General features: G+C 38.5%; 1 protein-coding gene across 1 annotated transcript in view; it reads left to right on the top strand.

Moving 5' to 3' along the window:
* Nucleotides 1-20,786, top strand: part of RBP2 (retinol binding protein 2) — a 30,476-nt gene extending 9,690 nt beyond the window's left edge. The window contains exons 3-5 of the mRNA XM_007493945.2: nt 12,105-12,283; nt 18,349-18,450; nt 20,513-20,786. Coding sequence (XP_007494007.1) covers nt 12,105-12,283; nt 18,349-18,450; nt 20,513-20,563 — 332 coding nt within the window. The 3' untranslated portion in view covers nt 20,564-20,786. The remainder of the gene's footprint in view (nt 1-12,104; nt 12,284-18,348; nt 18,451-20,512) is intronic.
* The last annotated feature ends 2,949 nt before the right edge of the window (nt 20,787-23,735 follow it).

Here is a 23,735-nt window from a genome sequence, read left to right as displayed (position 1 = left end):
GATCTGTTGATACATAATATATTGTGCTCCAGCTCTTATCTTCACTTTATATGTCTCTCATTTTCAGTGTGTTTCTTATAAAGAACACATTTTCAGGTCCTGGGTTTTGATCCTGTCTGCTTCCATTTTCTTCCTATGAGTGAATTCATCCCATTTACCCTCAATGTCATAGTGCTGTGCATCTCCATGTACTCTATTCTCTTCACTGTCCCTCTTTTCCTTTCTTTCTGCCATATTCCTTCTCTGATGTCCAATTTCCTTTGACCCTTACCTCTCTAATTCATACCCCTTCCCCCAAATCTTCCCTTATCCTCTCCCATTGCCTTCCTAGTTACAAATTGGCCTACCTTCCCCTTCCCTCCTTATCTTTTAATTCTTATGCTATCCACCTTTCCAAAAATCTCTTCCTTATCCCCCCAACTGTACCCTCCTACTTCTTGATATGAGCACAATTTTTAAAAATCCCTCCCCTAGACACTAATTCATTGCTGGTGGAGTTGTGAATTGATCCAGCCATTCTGGAGGGCAATTTGGAACTATGCCCAAAGGGTGATAAAAGACTGTCTGCCCTTTGATCCAGCTATAGCACTGCTGGGCTTGTACCCCAAAGAGATAATGGACAAAAAGACTTGTACAAAAATATTCATAGCTGCACTCTTTGTGGTGGCCAAAAATTGGAAAACGAGGGGATGCCCATCAATTGGGGAATGGCTGAACAAATTGTGGTATATGTTGGTGATGGAATACTACTGTGCTAAAAGGAATAATAAAGTGGAGGAATTCCATGGAGACTGGAACAACCTCCAAGGAAGTGATGCAGAGCGAGAGGAGCAGAACCAGGAAAACATTGTACACAGAGACTGATACATTGTGGTACAATCGAAGGTGAAGGACTTCTCCATTAGTGGCAATGCAATGTCCCTGAACAACTTGCAGAGATCTAAAAAATACTATCCACAAGCAGAGGATAAACAGTGGGAGTAAAAACACCAATGAAAAGCAACTGCTTCACTACAGGGGTGGAGGGGATATGACTGAGGAGAGACTCTAAATGAACTCTCTAATGCAAATGCCAACAACAGGGAAATGGGTTCGAGTCAAGAACACATGTGATAACCAGTGGAATCGTGCGTTGGCTATGAGAGAGGGAAAGTGGGGGTGGGGGGCAGGGAGGAAAAGAAAATGATCTTTGTTTCCAGTGAATAATGTTTGGAAATGACCAAATAAAATAATGTTCAAAATTAAAAAAAAAAATCCCTCCCCTATCTTGTCCTAAGAGTTCCTCCTTTATCTCCTCACCTTACCTCCCTATTTCTTGATATGTACTCCCCTTGAGGTAACTCTTCCTTTCCTCCCTTTATTTATCCTCTTGCCCTCCTTTCTCTTAACCCACTCTTCCTCTTTTTATTCCCTCAGTCCCCCAAGGGGACTCCCAGTCTCTCCCTTATCCCATCCCCCATCCCTCCTATTTCTCTGTACAGTAATATTCTTACATTTCTAATTATTTATGTTATTTTCTTTTTTATTTCAGTTCTGATAAAAACAGAGTTCTAGTACTATTAGCCTTCTACCCTCTTCCTCCCATCTCAGTGACAGTTCCTTTACTTATTCTTCCTTCATATGGAATAACCATCCACTCTGCCTCTTCCTGTTCTATTCCACTATATTCCCCTCAACCTAGAATTTTCCACTGATACACACCCTTTCAAAATACCTAGGCCATTCCCAGGGGTCATAAATGACATTTTCCTTTATAAGAATCAAACACTTTGACATTTTGGGTTGCTTATAATCAGTCATTTGTTATCTTTGTATATTTCTTATAGGTCAAATTTTCTGCCAAATTTCTGCCAAATTTTCTGGATTTTTCCCCACAAATAGTTGAAACTCCTTTATTTCATTAAAAAAAAAATATATATATATATTTACCTTTTGTAATTGTGTTCATCTTTGCTGGATATATTATTCTTGTTTGTAAGCCTAGTTCTTTTCATTTACAAAATTATGTGTTCCATGTCCCATGTTCTTTTAATGTTGCCTTTGTAAAGTCTTGTTCTGACTATAGCTCCACAGTATTTAAATTATTTTTTTTCTTGTTGCTTATAGTATTTCCTCCTTAACCCGGGGACTATAGAACTTAGCAATGATGTTCCTTGTGCATTTTTATCTTTGGGTCTTTTTGAGTTGGTGATTAGTGGATTCTTTCAATTTCTACTTTACTGTCTGATTCTAGGATTTCTGGGCAGTTTACCTTGATGATTTCTTGGAGTAAACTATTTTTTTGATCATAGCTTTTTGGGAGCCAACTATTTTTATATTGATTTGATTTATTTTCTATGTTAGTTGTTTTTATGATAAGACATTTCATATTGTCTTCTATTATTTCATTCTTTTGGTTTTGCTTCACTATTTCTTGTTATGAAATTATTAGCTTCCCCTTGCCAAGTTCTAGTTCTCAATACCTTATTTTCTTCTCTGAGTTTCTGGATATCTTTTTCCATTTGGATGATCTTTCATAATTTTCTTGTTTTTCTTACATTGCTCTTATTTTTTCCCTCATTTTTCCTCATTTTCTCTCATTTGATTTTTAATGTCTTATTTACAGTTTCCCAAAAGCTCTTTTTGAATGTGTGGTCATTTATTGTATTTCTTTGCTATTTCTGAAGTAGGTGTTTTTACTTTACTGTCCTCTGAGTTTGAGCTGAGGTCTTCTCTGTCTCCATAATAGCTATAAATAGTGGGGTTCATTCTTCTTTGCTCACTCATTTTTATTTATTCATTTTTAAAAATTTTAGTGGACGGGTTCAGAAATGTTCAATCATTGGACTTAAGTCATAGAGTAGTGAACAATTGCATTGAGATTTAAACTCTGATCTTCCAAATGTATATTTTATGTTGCTTTAACCATCCCAGTATGATTTAAGTCAACTCAGTAAATGTTTATTGGATTGAGCTGCATTATATTGTAGTGGAACATAATTTAATAAGCTTATTTCATTTTTTCAAATATTTTTATTTTTTTCTAATTACATGTAAGATGTTTTAACATTCATTTTTTTTAAAGTTTTGAGTTCCAAATTCTTTCTTTTCCTCTTCATTGAGAAGGCAAACAATTTGATATAAATTATACATTTGTGGTCAGGCAAAACACATTTCCATATTACATCATGAAAGTTACATCATAAAAGAAAACATACAACCTAAAACCCCCCAAGACAAATAAAGTTTTAAAAAGTATGAACAGTCTTATTTTATAATGAAGAAAATTGAGACTCAGAAGAGTGGCTGGTGTAGCCACAGAGCCAGTTATTGGCATAATCTGGGTCAGGCTGCTGAATAGATCAATCATAAGCATATTTTTCAAAGTCACTAATAGCCAGTATATATTGAAACAATGTATTTCTCCAAAGACTTGATTATGAATGTTTCTCTTATTTGTCTTGACTTACACGTGAAAGAGAAAATATGAATTTGAACTGAAGGAAAAGGGTCTGACATATGGTCTGTGAAAGCCCAATTCAACTCTAAATATTTATAAATGTCCCAAAATTCTTAGTGCAGTTTTACATCATTAAACAACTTGTCCCCCTCTTTCCCCAGCTCCTGACTCCAATTGTTCTTTCACTAGAAACAGCCATAATTAACAATTCCAGTCCCTGGGACAACCACAACATAATGTACTGGAGGTAAATAGCCTAAACAATGACCTCAAATCAGCTTTCTAACATAAATTCAATTGAGAGAGAGTAAGCTTTCAGGTGAGAGTAAAATCTTGAGTTATAAGGTTCCATGTAATACAGAGATCCTTGACCCCTTGGAGAAGAGCTCTGGAACAATGCTGGAGAAACTGTTATTGAGGGATAGTTCAGGGTGACAGAGACTCAGGAAGGTACCCACATGGAGTGAAAGCACCAGGTAGTGAGAGAACACCATCTGGTAGCTTTCTATTTTAACTAACAATTCTTGCTAAGAAAGAAGCAGTGTAATTTAGTGGATTGAAAGTCATAGAAAAAGAAAAACCAAAGGTCAGGATCCTCCTCTGAAATATATTGCCTAAGTGACCCTGGGGAAGTAACTTCATCTCTTGGTGCCTTCAGAAAATTCCTTAAGACCATAAATTGCAGGGCAGGTGATGATTTTCTTTGGCAGAGAAAATTTTCTTTTGGGGAATTCCTATACCAATAAAGACCATGTGGGGTGCAGTAGATAAAGGACTAGACCTGGATTCAGGAAGACTCATCTTCCTGAGTTTAGATTTGGCCTCAGACACTAGCTGTAGGATCCTGGGCAAGTAGTTTTATCATGCTTGCCTCAGTTTCTTCAAATGAGCTGGAGAAGAAAATGGCAAACCACTCTAGTATCTTTGCCAGAAAAACCCCAAATGGAGTCACAAAGAGTCAGATGAAAAACTACTGAACAATAACTGAATACCAATGAAATCATTGACTCAAAACAAAACAACCAAAAATTCTTGCTAATTTCATTTGTTCTTACTTGCTAAAGAAATACAAGTACTGCCATTGCTCTCTAACGCCTCACCACCTTGCCTTCCTTAAGGCCTTGATTAGTAATTCTTTCTTTAACTCTCCAAATTCAAGAGAAATCCCCTAGAATTCCTCCCCAGCAGAAAAAGAGTATCTTTTAGTGATGGGGTAAATAGAGAGTAGCCTATTGCTATTGGCTAGGTAAAGTTCCAAAACTACCCTAGAAGATGTGATGGTGTATGAGAGTACGAGTGTGTGAATACGTGTATTGTGACTGTGTATGTTGTATGTATGTGTGTGTGAATTATGTGTATATGACCATGTGGTACATGTATGTGTTGTGGTTGTGTAGATTTCTGGTTTTGTGTGAACGTGTGTGTGATGGTAGAGTAGGAACATGCTCGGTCTAAGATTCTGGGCATGTAACCCCTCTCTAAATGTGTTAGCAACAAAAAGAAATGGCATGGAAATAAGGAGAAAATTGTTCTTCCACTCTGTTTCTCATGGTTTTAAAGATGGTTGATGTTTTGAGTATTAAGGAGTTCAGGTTCAAAGCCCATTCAAGCTGAGTTTCTGGATGGATATTCACTCAGTCATCTCTTAAGATCTGGGCTCTTTAATTTACAAAGAGGGCTGCCCTTTAAAAGAGGAGCCTTAGCTTTTTCCACGAGCACATCACAAAGCATTTTCATATTAGATAGCCAACCAATATATCAACTTTATGACTTGTATTGTTCGAAAGGCAGCTATGAAAAGAATGCTTCAATCAAGTCTCTCTTGGTTGGGTTTTTGGAGGGTGCCTATGTGTGGCAGCTACAACTATTATATATTACTCAGAAATAGCTTGCCTTTAGACTCTTTCCTCGGAGATCTAAATTCACTTTACCTGGCTATAAATCAGGCTCGGAGATATCTTTAATCTGTAAAAGCAGATAAAATATGTCTGATAACCATTGGGCTAAAATACCAAATAAGAGAACCATTCCCTCTGGTAAGTGAAAAACAAAATTATCTTGTTTAAGTGTGTGGAGTCTGAGAAAGAGGAGGGGGAGCAATCAGTTGTTGCAGCCAAACCTCCCTCTCCTTTTGATTAGCAACACCATGTAGCCTCCAATGGAAAATTTGGTGCCATTTTCCTGAGTAAGTGGGAGGTGACATGATTAATTCACAGATGAAAAAGCTAAAGGGTGGCTATTAGGCCAAGTCATTTTTCATTTCCTAGGAAAAGGGGTGGGGGGGACCCTGAACTAGATTTTCATTTGCATAGAGCTCCATTTTCAGAGTCCCTAGGAGCTGGTCAGAAATATTGATTGTAGCTAGAAGTGGGTATTGGCACTATCAGGGCTGCCCTCGTCATGGAAAAGAGGTATATAATTTTGATTCCTTCCTGGGTACCCAAGGGCAAGGACTAATTTCTATGATGTGCCTCTTTTTTTGAGATGCCTACTAAGCAGAATGTATAAAAAGGCCAGCATAAAGTCTGAATCTGAATTTTGACAAGGCCATCAGGGGCCTTCGCCTCTTGAGTATTTTGGTCTCGGTTATATCCAGTTTTTAGTGCTTAATCTCCTTATAAATTTCAGTAGAGTTCTAAGAGTAATAATGGTCTCGACAGAGCTTTTCTTTCAAAAGCCTCCCTCCTCCACAACAAGATGAGGATGCTCTTTTGTCATTAGCCTCATAACAGTGTGTTGTGGGGGAAATCACTTTTAAAACCTTAAAGCACTATATAGCAATATTGTTATGAGGATAATAATGAAAAATTGCTCTCATCTTGGTCTACAAATAGGGGCCTCTCGATGATCTAGACAGCGAGGGTATTTTTACAGATGGAGAAACTGAGATTCACAAACAATAAATGACTTGTCTATGATCTCACAGTAAATATGAATTTCTGATCAGGATGTGGGCTCAGATCTCCTCCATCTAAATCTCGCCCCTTTTCTACTACATCCCACTCACTACCTCTTCTTTTTGACCAGATCTCTTCCCTTTCTTCTCTCTGGTTCCTTTTCAACTTCTTAACTTGTTTCTGAACAGCACAGCTCCCTGGAGCTCGGGTCTTGGGCCTCAGTTCAGAGGGCTTGCTAGGTCATTGAAGCTGTGTCTGTATGATGGCAAAATTATTCGGTCCCTTTGATGAAATGTTCAGTCAGAATAGTTACCTGAGACATGCGGACGGAATAACTAAGAGATTGACAGCAACTGTGGATGGAGACAGGAGACTGTATCAACTTTTCTTTGACTGTCTGAAGTGACCCGTCATTTGGGTCAAGCAATCATTTTTACCTGTTCCTCCACTGTAAAATGAGGGGGTTGGACTAAATTACCTCTAAAGTCACTCCCAGCATTGAATAGCTGAGCACGATCTGGCTGCTATTGATCGCTGTACAATGCCAGTAGAAGAAGAGGTCAAAGTATGCCAGAATTGTTGTGGAAGGCTTCATAGAAGAGTTGGAAATGGAATTGGGTCTTGTAGAGTAAGGGCAAAGGGAATAGTGTGAGCAAAGTGGGATTGGCAAGAATTATCTGACATAAAGTAGTGAATAAGGAGGCTCTGGCCCATTTAAAACAGAATGTTTATATTGGACAGTAAAGGGAAATAAGGGAGGGTAGAGAGAGACCTCCTCATTCTTTGTTCTTTGGCTTTTGGGACAGGCGCTGGAGAATATTGTGGGTGACGATATAAATAGCCCTTTTAATATACTTCCTGTCTCCTTCAAAGGTAGATTTTTAAATACTTAGAATCTGGAGGTTATTCTTCACTGGGCTTTTTCCAAGAAGAATCAGTTTAGAGTCCAAAATACTGGATCTTTTTATCCAATAAAGGCTTTTTCCTCCAAAGAGATCAATAGTATCTTAGAAGTTGTATGTTCGTGTGAGTGAGTGTGTGTGTGTGTGTGTGTGTGTGTGTGTGTGTGTGTGTGTGTGTGTGTGTTTGGGGTGGGGGGAGGATAGAGACAAAAAGGGAAACATTTATATAATTCCAGTGTTAGGCATCCTATTTAGAATCTTCTACATAAATGCTAACTGTTGAGGACAGACATATTAAAGGTGCAAAGAAGTCACAGAGACTGTTTGTGTCTCTATTTCTCTTTTGACCCTGCAGGCTGTGATACTTCAAAGTGTTACTGGATGATTTCTCAAACCAGGAAGTCATCTAAATGAGCTGTCAGAGAATTTAAAGGGTTTAAAGTGTGTTTTCTCCAACTGGCGCTTATTTTAGAAAGAGCCATGGGCATGGGAAGCAAATGGTGTTGAGCAGGGACGGTATGTAATGGCAAGAGTAAGATAACTTTCATCCATCTGTGTAAGAAAACCTCAAATAAGTAGAATTGCAATTCAACTAGGTCCCAGAAGTCCCTGTGGCAATGGGAGGAGGGACAGAAGATAAAGACACTCGTATCTCAACAAGACAGAGGAGGTACATAAACCTAGACAGTGTGCCTTTAAGTTTCAGGACATTTAAGAGTAGAGCAAATCTAGGCGTGTTCCAAAAGAATTCCCAAACATCTCAGAACCATGGTCCAGGCAGCCCAGGATATAGTTTCTTATGGGGCCATCTATATGTTGTGTGGTGAACGTGTTGTAAGTCAGGCCTGATAGAGGCTTGTCTGATGTTTCAGGTTAAAAATTGGGATGAGATAAAACACTTGAAGATCATCTAATGTTAACAGAAGGATGTTTACTTTGCCACAGCAGAGAAAGGATATTTAACAAAGTTGCACCATAGATTCATTAGTCTGCTGGTTAGGAGCTTGAGGAATTGAGCTACTGACGCCTCTTGTTCTGTTTTTTTTTTTTTTTTTGTATTAAAGTCACCAGGAAACTACATCAATGGTCCAAGCATTTGTCCCCTAAGCCTCTTCTTTCTTTTCTTTTTTAAACTCTTATCTTGTCTTGGAATCAATACTAATCAATAAGTATCTTAGAAAGTGTATGTGCATGTCTGTGTGTGTGTGTGTGTGTGTGTGTGTGTGTGTGTGTGAGTGTGTGTGAGTGTGGTGAAGATGAAAAGGGAAATATTTCTATGATTCCAGTCTTAGGCTGCCCAGATAAACTATCTTGTATCTGCTACATAAATGCTATCTGTTGAGGTATGAAAAGAAGTCACAGAGACTGGCTATGTCCTATTTCAATTTTGACCCCATAGGCTGTAATACTTAAAAGTGTTACTAAGGGTTACAGAGCATTAATTCTAAGGCAGAAGAGTGGTAAGGGCTAAACAATTGGGATTAAATGACTTGACTAGGGTTTCACAGTTAAGAAATGTTTGAGGCCAGATTTGAACCTAGGTCCTCCCAACCCCAGGTCTTTCTCTTTATCCATAGAGCTACCCCACTGCCCCACAGAAGTCTTGATGACATTTTCAAATCCTCTTATAGATAAAGTAGCCTAAGACTAAGATGCATATTGCTCCCACCACAAAGCACAAAGTGATTTTCTCTAACTCAAAACTCAAAGAGATTTCTCTAAATACTTCTAGAGTTCTTTAGTAAATATCATCAACTATTTATGATGATGAGTTCTACCGGTTTGGTTCTCACCAGTTCCTTCTCTAAACTCTGGTCATTCTCTGAGCTCTATTTCCACTTCTTTGAGAGACATTTTGAAGTAGATATTTCTCCATCACCAAAAACTTAGTGTGTCTAATACCAAGCTCACCATCTTTCCAATATTCTCCCTTATTTCCCGACTCCCCAATATAAGCTTTCTGTTTAAGATGAGCCAAATCTTCCTTATTGTGTCCTTTTTTGACTTTTTCACTTCTGTTATTTGTTCCATCATTTTCCTGATGAATTGGAGAATCCAGGCACAAAGCCCAAACCATCTTTTACCCTCATCTTCCTTATTCAGTTACCACATCTTGTCAATTCTACCTGAGTGACCTTCAACATGTTACTTAGCATACCTAATCTTTCGTTTGCATAGCCATAAAGTGAGGACTGTAGGGTTAGATGGACTCCAAAGTCCCTTCCAATTCTTGACATTCAATAATGCCACATCTCTTCAATCTGTCATTCCCTTCCCATTCTTGTTTCTACATCCATTTTCATTTCACCACTGGACTATTATGCTAACTGCTCTGCCAACTTTCAATTTCTTGATCTACCAATCAATCCTGTACCACAGCCAGATAATTCACCCTAAAATGGCACTGTCATCATGTCACACCTTTGTTTTAGAATTTTCACTAGCTCAATATTCAGGATTCTTTACAATTATTATGCAGTCTACCCTTTATACTCTTTACTTTTATTACCTATCAACATGAGGTACAATGGAATGAGCCTTAGACATGGTGGGGACAAACTGGGTTATAATCCTAGTTACCATTTACTACCTTGTCTTCCATATTAGGGAAGTAATAACTTCTCTGAGCCTCAGTTTTCTCATCTGTAAAATGAAGAGATTGCCTAGCTGATGTCTGAGGTCTCTTCCAGCTTTCCTGAAGTATCTAAGAAAGCATAGTGGGAATAATCAGAGGACATAACATTAAATTCATTTCTTCTTCTTACTACTTGTGGGAACTTAGCCCAGTATATTCATCTTAATTTCCTCATCTTAAAAAACATATTTTTATTAATTGGTTGGACTAGATGATCTCTCAGTTTCCTTACAACTCGGCATCCTATAATCTTCTGAAATAGGGACAAAAAGCAAATAATTTGATATAAAGAGATAATGGAAGGTAGAACAAAGAAAGATGATGAGGAATATTTTGTTATCAGAACTGCATGGAGCTATAAGAAATGTCAAATGTAAATTATTTCCTGAGTTTCTCAAAGTGGATATGATAATGTTTTATCTATTATCAAATGAAACACAATGATGCTTCATAAGAGGGTATTGATATAGTACTCTAGTTTCTTAGAGAAAAATAACAATAAAAATTCAAACTTTTCTCATTGTTATCATAATCATTATTGCCCTTACAATATAGTCAGTGTTTTAAAAAAAATGACAGGAACCAGGTCTAGAGGTGAAAGGTCCTGGGTTCAAATGTGACCTCAGATACTTCTTCACTGTGTGATCTTGGCTAAGTCATTTAACCCCAATTGCCTAGCCCTTGCTGCTCTTCTGTTTTGGAACCAATACTTGGTATTGATTCTAAGACAGAATATGGGTTTTTTTTTAATGATAAACATCACAAGGCAGATATTTTGAAGAAAGCTTAGAGCTTTAATGTGTTAAAGATCCTTAAACAATACACTCATGTCATCTATAGCTATATAGATTATGTACTATAGCATTTATTATCGCAAATATTGCTAAATAGCAGTATTTGACTAGAGACCAAATTCTGAATAAATTTACCCCAAAGGAAGAGCAATATTCAACTTATAAATTACCCTCTACTCATAATGGGAATACTGGCTTCCTTGCTATTCCTCAACTGAGACACTATTTCTCAGCTTCCAGCATTTTCACTAGCTGCCCCCTGTGACTGGAATGATCTCCTTCCTTGCCCCTGCCTCCTGGCTTTCCTGACTTCCTTTAAATCCCAGCTAAAATCCTACCTTCTAGACTCTAGATTCTAGGGGAAACCTTTCCTAATCCCTCTTAACTCTAGTGCCTTCCTTCCCTCTGTTGGATTATTTCCTGCTTATACTGTATATAGTTTTGTTTACATAGTTATCTGCATGCTCCATTAGATTGTGAGCTCATGAAGACAGGGACTGTCTTTCCCCTTTCTTTGTATTTCCAATGCCTTTCACAAAGCTGGGCATATAGAAGGTGCTTAATAAATGTTTATTTACTGATTGATTGACTAATGGCAGCTCTAGTGGTTTGGAGGTCTGGGTTTGGGTTAAGCCTTATGCATGACCAGAAGTAGAGTATTAGCACAAGTTCTAGGTTATATTAAAACAGTTCTAGATTCTACATTAACTTGACTACCTAATATAAATTACAAGACCTGTGGGTCTTGTACTTACTTTTGGAAATGCAAATATTCTTTCACTTACTGAGGGTTACTAAATAGGGGGGAGAGAGAGAGAGAGAGAGAGAGAGAGAGAGAGAGAGAGAGAGAGAGAGAGAGAGAGAGAGAGAGAGAGAGAGAGAGAGAGGATGATGATGAAGATGATGATGATAAAGCATTTAAGTGCTTTCTCTTTGTAAGACACTGAGCCAAGCACTGTAAAGGGACTGGACCTTTGATTTCATTGGTACAGGAAATTTCCTCTACTAATTCAGGCTGGCAACTTCTCTAAATCTTAGACTTGCCTACAGCAGTGAGAGGTTCAGGTACTTGCTTAGGGTCACATACAGCCAGTCTATGTCAGAAGCTAGGTCTCCCTGGCTCTGAGCCCACTCTATTCATTATTTCATGGAAAATATTCAATTTGTTTTCAGAATGGATGAATAAAGACAAACCTAATTTGTGAACCTGTTCTCCACTGCAGGAAGTTCATTCCACTTTTAAGATGCCGGAAAACTAGGGTTTCTCTCCCCCCACCCAACCCCCTTTATGTAATGGACTCTCCTAGTTAGTGTATAAATAATGGAGTGATGCCTGGCTATGATCTTGATCATAGATGCTGAATGTCTGGTCTTGTTAAAGAAATGAATTAGTCTGGCTTAGAGCATCATGAACTTAACAGCTCTCTCTGCCAACAGGTATTGATTTTGCCACCCGCAAGATTGCCAAGCACCTATCTCAGACAAAGATAATTGATCAAGATGGTGATAACTTCAAGACTAAAACAAACAGCACATTCCGGAACTATGATTTGGATTTCACTGTTGGAGTTGAATTTGATGAGTTCACTAAAGGCCTGGATGATAGGCACGTTAAGGTACTAGCCTGGGCTTTTATTTTCCATTTCACACAGCAGCTAATGCAAGGGCCAGCTGTTCTGAGATATATGATGGAAAAATAACATGAGCAACTGGGAGAGATGGGGCAGGGGGAGTAGAGCTTTATGAGGCAAGCAATGAACAGCAGAGTTTGTAGCTTTGCCTTTTTGCTATGAATAAATTGTATCGTCCATGTAAGAAAGTGTCCTATTTTAAAAACAAGCTCTGATCTCTTGGATTCTTCTTGGGCTATAGAAATATGTATGTATGTATGTATCTATCTATCTATTTATCTATCTGTATATATATGATATATACATATATATAGTGTATATAGTGGTATATGTGTGTATGTATGTATGTATGGTATATGTGTATATGGAATCATATACATATATAATACATAGTAACTAGATGATGTGGTAGATATAAATGAGTATGTATATATGTATGTGGGTGTATGTTTATATATATATATACATGCACATATATACTCATATATTCTATTTACAAATACATATATAAAGCCAAATTAGTAGTAATATCCACCATCAGAGCAGGGATCTTTGAAATAATTCAAAGAATCAAAGAAAGTCTCAGAATAATATAATGTAATAATAATAATATAATGATAACAAAGCCCTTGAAGCCCTTTACACTGTAGGTGAGGTGAGGCAGAGCCTCCCCTAGAACTTCACCCTTGTGTAAAATATGGCCATATTGAAAGTAGCAGCAATAGTCACTGCATGGAGAAGAAACAGAAATGATATACAAGTATCCTTTCCACATGCTGGGGTTAGGAGTGTGCCATTCCTGTGATAAGAAAAATTCATATACATTTCTTTGGCCTTTCCTGTGTACTGGAGAAGTCTGAATTTTTTCTTTTTCTTTCATGAGGTGTTTACTTATATTCTATGCATTGATGAATTTCCAAATTTTTTGTGTCATCTGCCTGCCTTTGTGTGTCATTAGTGGCTGTCACAAAACTCTCCAAAGATTCCTATTTAAATAATTTTTATGTTGACCTATAATATTTTGAAACCATTATGGGGAAAGTTGTGATATGGAAGGGATTCCTGCATAAAAATCCAGTAGTCTTGGACCGTTCATTCCCCAGAGGAATAAATGTCTCTATTCATCTTAATAGTCCCAGAAGGCATCATGTAATATCACGTCCAGCATGGACAAATCCCTGAGATTCCTAGTGATTCAGCAAACATGTCAATTCAACAAAGCTTTCTTAAGTTCTTACTGTATATGAGGCTCAGGAAATACAAAGGAAAAAATGAAACTGTTCTTGCCTTCAAGATGTTTGTAAGAGGATATAATATTAGCCTAGTATAATTAAAATATTAACATAATATCATATGCTATTACAATACAAATATAATATTTGATTATTAGGAGTATACATGTATACGAGAACAAAGGAGATAAAAGCACTACAAAGTAATTCCAAAAGGGAATGCACTCAAGGAGGAAGAAGTGAGCACCTAAGCTAAATTTTGAAGGAACCTAATGATTCTACCAGTGTAGAGGAGCAGAAATTATTTACCAGCTATGGAAGACTATTTTTGCAAAAAGACAAGTAATGCCCTGACTCATCAAGAATACACTTGATTTTATTTGGTGGGTTCTGTTTAAGAAGGTTAAAACAAACAAACTTCAGCATTAAAGGCATAAGGTCCATTTTTTCCTCCCAGGAAAATTCACTTCTATAGGAAGCATCATTTTCCAATGATTTTGATTAGGTGAGGAGTTACTGTATTATGAAGCCTGAAAGCGAATTCATTAGAAATCAGAACAAATGCCAAAATTTGTCTCCATATTTGCACTATTCTTCTATTCTAATGTTAGCTCCAAATGAATATTGTATATCATTTAATTTCTTTTCAGATCTAGTTGTCTTCTCATTAGAAACCAGGTCTGTCCTCTAGCTTTATTCTATTGTACTTTGTATCTTTCAGAACAGTTGATTTTCCCAAATTTTTTGTCAATGGTGATAGTATCACATCTGTTCACAGCAATCCTGCCTCTTTCTCAGTCCTTCATGGACTCAGTTTCCTTTATATCTTGTCAAACTTCAAAGTAGCTGCTGCTCCTGTTGAAAATTTGAAATCTTCTTTGCAGTATCTCCTCTATTGTGGAGACTTACCATTCTTCCCCTAACCCTAAATTCTGCCTCAGATACTTACTAGCTGTGTAACCCAGGGCAAGTCATTTAATCTTGTTTGCCTCAGTTTGCTCATCTATAAAATGAGTTGAATAAGGAAATGGCAAACTACATCAGAATCTTTGCCAAGACAATTCCAAATGGAGTCATGAAGACTTAGATAGAACGGAAGAAACAAACTATCCATAACCTAAATCTCTTCTACTGATGCATTCTAAATATATAGGATCAGAGAGAGCTAACAGAAAATTTAGAGATCTTCCAATTCAGCCACTTTATTTTTTATATGAAGAAACTGAAACCCAGGGACTTTAAGTGACTTTGCCGAGGTTTCCATAGTGTTTTAAAAAAAATAAAGAGGGAAAGGAATGTACCCCTCAAAGTAGGCTTGGACCCCAAGGTATAGAGAGAGGGGGGAAAGATAGGAGAAACACCTTCCACAAAGCAGGGTTCCAGGGAGACAGCAGATGTAACGGGTTGGCTTAGAGGGAGGAGAGGAGGTTTGAAGATTTTTCCCCCTTCTGCCTTCCCTCCTTAGCTAAAGCTGCTCTCCCCAATTCGCTCTTGTCCCTCTTGTCCCCCCTCCACTACTTGAGACCCAAAAGGCCTCCCCTTGATCCATTCACTCACACTCAGCTTGGGAAACAGATAACTTTAATGTTAACTCAATCAGATAATACAAAAGGAAATAACAGGCAGGGAAGAATGGGAAAAGGAAAGTGGGAAAAGGGGGTCCCTGTCTCTATCTAAAACTCTTTTCCCTCCTCCTCGAGTTTGGGGTGAACTCAGGCCTAGGCAGCCTGAGCCCCCTGAGAGAGAGTCAGGGTGACTCACCCCTGGCCAACAGGAGCTGAGGTAAAGTCTGTTCAGGTTTCTCTTCAGAAGTCCCTTCAATTGGAAAGTGTTGGGGGGAAAGATTTCCAGTCACCAGCAGGAAAAGTGGGTAACCCTCAGGAGAAAGTCTTTATCCACCTTCTCTCTTGACGTCTATAGATGGAGAGACCTCACTGCTCTCCAGCCAGAGTCTTCTCCCCTCAGGGAATTCACTCCTGGGGCCACATCGAGGTGATCAATTTAATATACTCCTCAGTCTGGCACTTTTTCTCTGGTGTCAACCTCTGTCACAATAGATAATGAAGAGCAAATGTGGGACTCAAACCCAGGTCCTCGGATTCTGAATCTGGAGAGCTTCCTTTCATAGTGTACTCCCTAAAGTTTTCCTTCTTGGGTCTTTCTCCATCTCTTTTTGTTTCATTGTCCAACTCTTCACTCACAATTGCAGCAACAGCAGCATCCCTAAGTCTCCTTTTGGCTGACTTTAACTTTACCCACCCTTCTTCATCCCTGTCTTCTAATAATGATTTTCTCCAAATTCTCCTCATCCCTTTCCTTATTCAGCATATCTTAAAGACACAAGGTAAACAAGAGACATTGTATTTGCCATTGATTATAGGACCTAGTATCCACATTTGCATTTTTAAAAGCAAGGACAAATTAGTCAAATATTTCTACTCTGCTCTCCAGAGTACCAGTTTTTTTTTAAGTAGTCCAGAACCAGTCCCAAGACAAACTAAAAAGGAAAACCACTAGGATATAGTATCCCTCTTTCCCTTCCTTTTTAGTATCAATGGTCTTCCTTTTGTACAAAGGTTCAGTGCCTTCATGCTGTCCAGGGCCCCTAATGGTAGTTCCCTACTCAGGCTTGTCTTCGGAACAATTTTCTGTGTTCCGGACCTTTCCTTCATTCTATTCCTATCCTAACAGAGTCGTTTCCCTTTATTTCTTTCCTACAGGGCCCTGCTAAGTGACTCGATAATCTTGTGACCTAATTTTCCCTAAAGTGTTAATGTCTAATAACAGCTAAGTATCGGTTCACTTGGCAGTTAGGTGTGCATTTTATTCGTTGCCTTAATACGAAGGCATGACTTTAGTGGCAGAGCTTTCAGGAGCTCTGGGGTGACAGTGAGGAGTGATCTGGGGGGAGGATGCCTTTCCTGCTACCCTCATATTCCCATGTAGGGAGTCACCTACCCTGTGTGAATGCAGCTCTCTGACTACTGTCTATTTGGAACAATTTTCCTTTATCTTCCTTCTACAAGTTTCTGACTTCCATCTCTGTTTATAACCTCCTTTCCCATCTGCTCTTTTGAAGATAATTGAGTCTCTTTCAAGTATTCTATGATACAGAAGATGAAGGCTGCCATATAAAAATGAATTGAATGGTGGTATATTGAACATTATTGAAAGAGTTTCTTACCATCCCTCCTACTGTCTGTTTCGCAGCAGAGTAAAGGTATTAAGGTTGCAGTTACTCCTGTAATTCATTGATACCCAATTACTTTGTAGCTGGAAAAACTTTGAATTTGATCAATCTAGTTTAGATTCTTGAAATAATAAGTGATGGCAGCCTCCTTATTGAAAATGACTATCATTATTGAATATTGTCATTATTAGAGGGATTCAGATAATGCAATCATCTGTGCAGAATTGGGTTGTTTAATGCAAAATACCATTTCAATAAAATCAGCAAAGTCCCCAGTGCATCTAGAGCTCCTACTATTTGTGAGGCACCCTGTTAGATGGCGTGGGTGCCTCCTGGAGGATGGGTTGAGCATGAAATCAAAATAGATTATTCACTCTTTTCCCTGATGAAGCTTGCAATGCAGCTGAGATGAGAAGATAATATAGTGCACAATATAGGTTATATAAGTGATAATATTAATAAAACTTCATAGCATGGTAGTCATGGTACTTCATGGCTCTAGAATCTGAGATCTTGGATGCAAATCCTGTCATTGACACCTATTACCTTTCCCACCTCAGGCAATCCTCTGAGACTCTCTGGGACTCAGTTTCCTTTTACTATAAAAGGAAGGTTTTTGATTACAAATCTTCTGAGGTTGCTTCCAGCCTTAGACCTGTTATTATGTGCCACTATGTGCTTTATACTTATTATCTTACTTGAGCCTCACAATAACCCTGTGAGGTAGGTGCTCCCATTATGCACATTCTATAGGCAAGGAAAATGAGGTTTGAGAATATTACCTTACTTACCCAGATTCCTTCAGCCAATAAGTATGTGAGGCAGGATTGAACCAGCCTCCAGGTAAAGTCATCAATACACTATGCTACACTGCCCTTCACAGATAATAAGGGACAGACAATAAGAATAGTAGCAGAGCACTGAAAGGAGGCATCATTGTGGGATGGGTTGATGGAGGATGTTTTTCAGGGGGAAGGTAAAACTTAAGTGGGCCATGAAGATCAGGTGGGATTTATTATTTTTTTCCATTTGAATAAGTTTATTTAGTCAACTTAGAACATTATTCCTTGGTTACAATAATCAGGTGGGATTTAGATGGGCAAACTAGTAAAAAGAGTGCTGATCATGGAGTGCTGAAATCAGCCCCTGGTCTTGGTTTCAAATCTTGTTCTGTCACTCATTATCTTTGTGATCTTAGGTAAGTCATTTAACTTTAGTTTACTCATATATAAAATGAAGTTGGGCAAGAACTACAGTCCCTCCTAGGATTAGATCTAGGACCCCTTGTTCTGAGATAGGTAGAGAGGAAAGGTAAGAGGATTAAATAAGGGGAATATTAAGCACAAAGGCAACTAGATAGAATTGATACACCACTTCATATGTGGGAGGAGGGGAGTGGGAGAGACAGTATTTAGTCCAATTTGACTGCAGTGCGTGAAATAGTAGGAAAGAAGGTTTAAAATGACACTTTGGACCAGGGTCTTGAATGCCTGAAATCTGGCCAATGAGGAAAAGAAAATAATAAGAAAATGGCTGAAGTATCTTGGAGGAATATTAGCAGTCATCTGGAATTAGTGAGTCCTAGGCCTTTTCGTTTGGAGTACCCTGACTCTCTGTCCTTCTTACAGACTCTAGTGATCTGGGAAGGAGATAAGCTGGTGTGTGTGCAGAAGGGAGAGAAGAAGAACCGAGGGTGGAAACAGTGGGTCGAAGGAGACAGACTGCACTTGGTAAGCTTCATCTTCATTCACTCTCCCTTTATTTGACCAAACTTAAACCATACTGTTAAGCCAGTAAGGCTAAAGAAAAAGAAAAGAAACTACAAGAAAAAACTACCCCCCTCTACTCTGGAGTTTCAGTCAAAGGCACATCCTCTCACAGACCAAAAAGCCATTTCTGTCCTGCTTGGGGGCCCCTAGGAAACAATCTAGAGAGCAGCTTCTGTGAACTGTTGTTTTTTTTTTCAAAGCTCTAAATGCTGAGTTAGGAAACTAAGATCCAAGGAGGAAAGCAAGGAACCTGCAAAAGACCATCTGGATCTTTGGAAACAAATGAACATGGAGTTAAGGCAAATCTGAGCAGGACCTACATAAATGTCCTGCTGGAGATCAGGAGCAGGAACAGAAAGGATAATCAGAATTACAGAATTTGAGACATGCAGAGAGTCTTAGAGGTGCAATCTCCTCATTTTATAAATAAGGGAAACTGAGGCTCAGAAAAGCAAAGTGACTTATGTAAAGCCATGCAACAAATTAGAAACAGAGACAGATATTTTAGGATATGTAGGTATAGGTTTTGTCTGGTCAAGAGAATTTCAAAATGTTTACTTAAAGAGGATTCATCCTTCTCTATCAGATAATGATTTCCCATCTCTCCACTTCTTTATGTCTCTGTGCTGGTTCTGCTCATCCCTCCAGGTTCTCTTTGATACCTATTCAAATTTCCCAAATTTTATAGTTTTATAATAAAAAAAAACTTGAAATGTACCATGCCAATAGGCTATTTCCACCATCAGTAAGAGGAGGTTTATTTCTTCAGTATGTCTTAATCTTACAAGTATTTCTTTATTAAGCCCCATACTATGAGAAAAGCACTTTGTTAAGCACTGGTCTGCCTCTGATGATTCACATTCCAACCTATAGATGTGGATCTAACCAGCAAGATAGTAGAGTAGAGAGAGTGTATCTGGAGTCAGAAAGGTCTAAGTTTCAAATCGAGACTCGGACATTGGCTGTGATTCATTGAATTATGTTAACATTGTATAGCAAGGGGTTGGGGGTTAAAATATACCTATACATTCACTTATATATACACATGTGTATACATATATGTTTATAGTGGGAAAACATATATGCATGTATCTGCATATGTGTGTATAATGGAGTTGGACCCTTTCCAAAGATGTTCTGGCTTCTTCTCAAATGACTTGTATGCTTAGCGGGGCTAGGGGCCATAGGAAGCTCTCCAATCTAACACCATGTCACAATTGCATGGATACCTTGATAAGCTGATCTAGGAATAAATCTACAATGTTTTCCCCTCTTTTTGAGATGTTGCATATTACAAAACATTGCAAAAATATCCCTGCCCCAGGAGGATGGAGTTTTTTCTTTCTACTCCAATGTTTATGGGGATTCTAAGGTTCCATGCATGTCCCTTGCACTTTCCAAGGTTCAATGAGAATAACATAAAGCCTGTTTTCCTCTATCTAAACCAGAACCAATGCCCCAGTCAGCTGACAAGCAGGGCTTTAATACCTTTCTGCAACATAAATCCAAAATTTGCCAATAGTTCCTCCAGGCAAAGTTCTAATTATCTGCCTCCCACACTGGGCTGAACATCCTTATAAACAAACACAGGACCTAATGGAGTGAGGGAACATCACTCTATTGAGCAGCTTCTCTCTTTCTCTTCACTTTGAAAAAGCTTTTCTTGCTCTAGTTTCTACCTTCTTGGTTGCTTCATTACTTCTAATAAATTACACCATGTTGTTTTAATCATAGAGTACCAGCAATCCCACCATTAGAGCTTGATTTCAATGCACTTTTCATTTTTAGAGTTGTAAAAGCTCAATTCCCAAGTCAGAACCAATTCTCCACAGCCCCGCAGTGTGTGCTGGTTCACTGGATTCATGAAATACACTTTAACAAAAGCTTCTAAAAGCCCTTCTTTTTCATGTGGTCACTTACTTCATCTCTCCCTGGGAAATCAAGGGTCACAGTACAAGCCAAGATGCCAAAAGGGAATAAAATCTGCTCATTCCCCATTAACTGGTCGTTTTCCTCATTGCAGGAGCTGACGTGTGAAGACCAAGTATGCCATCAAGTATTTAAAAAGAAGTAACTGTTGATCAGGAGACCTGTTGAGTTACCAGTTAGAAATTATTTCATGTATTTTGTAAAAAAAAAAATAAAAAAAGCTTCAGAACTTCCTCCTACTCTCGAAAAAGCCTCAGCGATGTGTCTGTGTGAAGTTTTAAACAGAGGCAAATGTGTGAGAGTGACGAACAAATATTTCCTCTTTTGTGATCTGGCATTACATTAAAAATCACTTTTTTTTAAAGACAGCAGTTTGTCTTGAAAGTCCTGTCACTTCATGTGTAGAACTAAATGACTAGATCGGGGGTTCTTCAACTATGTCTATATGTGGATTTCCTATTCTCCTTTGGCCAACTGGTGAAGCTAATAGAACCCTTCTTAGAAAAATGTGTGTGTGTGTGTGTGTGTGTGTGTGTGTGTGTGTGTGTGTGTGTTTCATGGACTCTTTTTACCAGCTGGTGAAGCTAATGAACCCTTCTTAGAATAATGTGTGTGTGTGTGTGTGTGTGTGTGTGTGTGTGTGTGTGTGTGTACTTCTTAGCCTCTTTTACCAGCTGGTGAAGCTAATGAACCACCCCTTAGAATAATGTTTTTTAAATGAATAAATAAAATACAAAAGATTACAAGGGAAACCAATTATATGGAAATGAAATATATTATTCCCTGATCTGAGCTCATGGACCCCGTGAAATTTCATGGACTGAGGTAAAGAATCCCTGGTTTTCGAGCATCATTTTTCTAGAGTAAGATGGATGTTTTGGTAGAGTAGGCAAATGCCTCGATGGTATAATCTGAAGGCTAATGAATAGTGCCTTTCTCCAACTATCTCATGAAATCGAGGAGCTAACATAGATCTTAGAGATCATCTAGTCCAACTTCTTCACTTTATACATGAAACTGAATCCCAAAGAGGTTCTAGATCATACTGTAACTCGATGGCAATAGTAACCTAGAACTCAAGTCCCTAAAATGTTAGGGTTCTTCTAGACCACTAAGGTCTCTCTCTTCCCACTCTAGATTCTTTGATCTTTTTTCTTTTCCCTTACTCTCAGTTCAATGTTCTTTCTGATACATGCACCTTACCATTTTATGCTATAATTATATCCTCGTTGTTGTTCAGTTGTTTTTCAGTCATGTCTACTTCTTCATGACCCCATTTAGAGTTTTCTTGGCAGATATTAGAGTGGTTTACCATTTCCTGCTCCAATTTATTTTACAGATGAGGAAATAAGCAAACAGGGCTAAATGACTTGCCTAGGGTCACATAGCTAGTAAATATCTAAGGCCAGATTTGAACTCAGAAAAACGAGTCTTCCTGATCCAGTACTCTATTTACTACATCATTTAGTTGTAGGACATAATCATAGCCTAGTTATTCTTAATGTTATACTTTAAAGGACTTTCATTCCTTTGAGGTGAGCATTACCTCTAGTCAATTGTGTTTTTTTGTGACTCCACATAAACTCTAGATCCTTAATGTTCATAAATAATTCCTAGACCTCTTTCTTTCCCTTAAGGGTAAGGAAAAGGATGGGTAGAAGAGAGGAAAGTGAAAACACTAGTCATTAATCAGAAGAAAGAAAAAGAATAAAGAAAGCTTGGCCAACTTAATTTTGCCATGAGACCAAGGGCAAATCCCATAACCTTTCTGGGCCTCGATTTTTCTCATCTGTAAAATGAAGGAGCTGAACTCAATTAATCTGAAAATGTATAATCCAAAGATGTTAAATATTCTCTGATATCCCTTTCAATTCTATATCTATGCTACTGTGATAGTCAATTCTGGAAGTTCTGGAAACTAACACAAAATCCTTCACAAAGTTCCTTTTGGTCCCCAGAAAAGAGAAGTAGGAATTGACTTGAATGCCAGGGAAAAAAAGATAATAACTGCCGATACTGCCTATGTGGGCAGAGTGAGAAGGAGGAAGGCATCTATTGGATGAAGATGAGTTTTCAGAACCTCCTGATTCCTACCCTGAGAGTGTGCCCAATGTGGGGCTCCTGGGGTATTAACTACACAGACCACTTTGGAATGGCCTGAGGGATGGTCTAAAGATGTTTCCTTCACATCTGAAACTCCTCAGCCCAGGCTCTAGCCCCAGAGCTGTCAACAGGAGGCTGAAATGCTCCCAGTGTGAAGCATCCCCTGGCTATTCTGGAGCCCCTTCACCCCCAGGGGAATAATTGAGCCCTTGCCCAAATTGCTTGTACTTTCTAATTAATTTAGTTCTAGGCCACTAAGTCTACAGTTCCAGGGGTCCGGATGAGTGGACACTAAGTAATAATGCCTTAATACTTGCTAGGCTGCCTGCTGCTTTTAAAGCATTCAGTTAATTAATCCTAGCAGTTTTCCATTTCAGCTGCTGGGTAAGGAAAATGGGCCAAAGAAAGCTCCAAGTGCTGGAGTATGGGGTTGGCAGAAGCCCCTGAGCACAGAGCTACTGGCAGGACTGGCTTCCTGTACCTCAAGCAATGGGAAGTAACATGATCCCTAAAATCAGAAAACCTGTGTTTGAATTCTATCTCTGCCACCTGTTGACTGTATGGCTTCCCACAAGGCACAAATACCTCTGTAAGCCTCAATTTCCTATCTGTAAAATGGAGTTAAGGGGAGGCTTTGGAATAAACAAAATCTGAATTCTCTCTGAATTCTAGTCTGTGTCTATGTCAAGTCCCTGATTTCAGCCTGACAGTACATCAAAGAGTTTTGAAGCAGCCTTGCAAAGCTGATGAGGGTCAGCCTTGGAGTCAGGATGACCTAGATTCATGTCTAGGCTGGGACATCCTGCCTTTGTGACCCCAGACAAATCAAGTATCTTCAAATGGTTCTTTAAAACTAAAAGTGGCCAAACAGTTGTTGATCTTCCTCCTTACCAGGCGCTCCTTAAACCAATAAAACAATAGTTTAAGTTGAGAAAAAACAACTCTAAAAGTACAATGTTTTGCACATAGTAATAATATATAATAATAATGTTTATGGAATGTAATTAAACTACGAATTGGCTTATCAGACTAGATGATCCCTAGAGGATTGAGGAATGAGGGAGAGAATGACTGAGAAGATATATTAAGATAAACTTCACTTATTTCACAATTTGTGGGGAATAAACCTTGGCTTCTGCCCTTTCCTGATTATTTGGAGGGAGAATTTAATTGCCTTTCTCCAAGTTTGGGAAGCATCCCCAAGTGTCTTGGAC

The sequence above is a fragment of the Monodelphis domestica genome, chromosome 4 (assembly GCF_027887165.1).
Source record: "Monodelphis domestica isolate mMonDom1 chromosome 4, mMonDom1.pri, whole genome shotgun sequence".
Classification (NCBI taxonomy): Eukaryota; Metazoa; Chordata; class Mammalia; order Didelphimorphia; family Didelphidae; genus Monodelphis; species Monodelphis domestica.
This window is presented reverse-complemented; position numbering and strand designations above follow the sequence as displayed.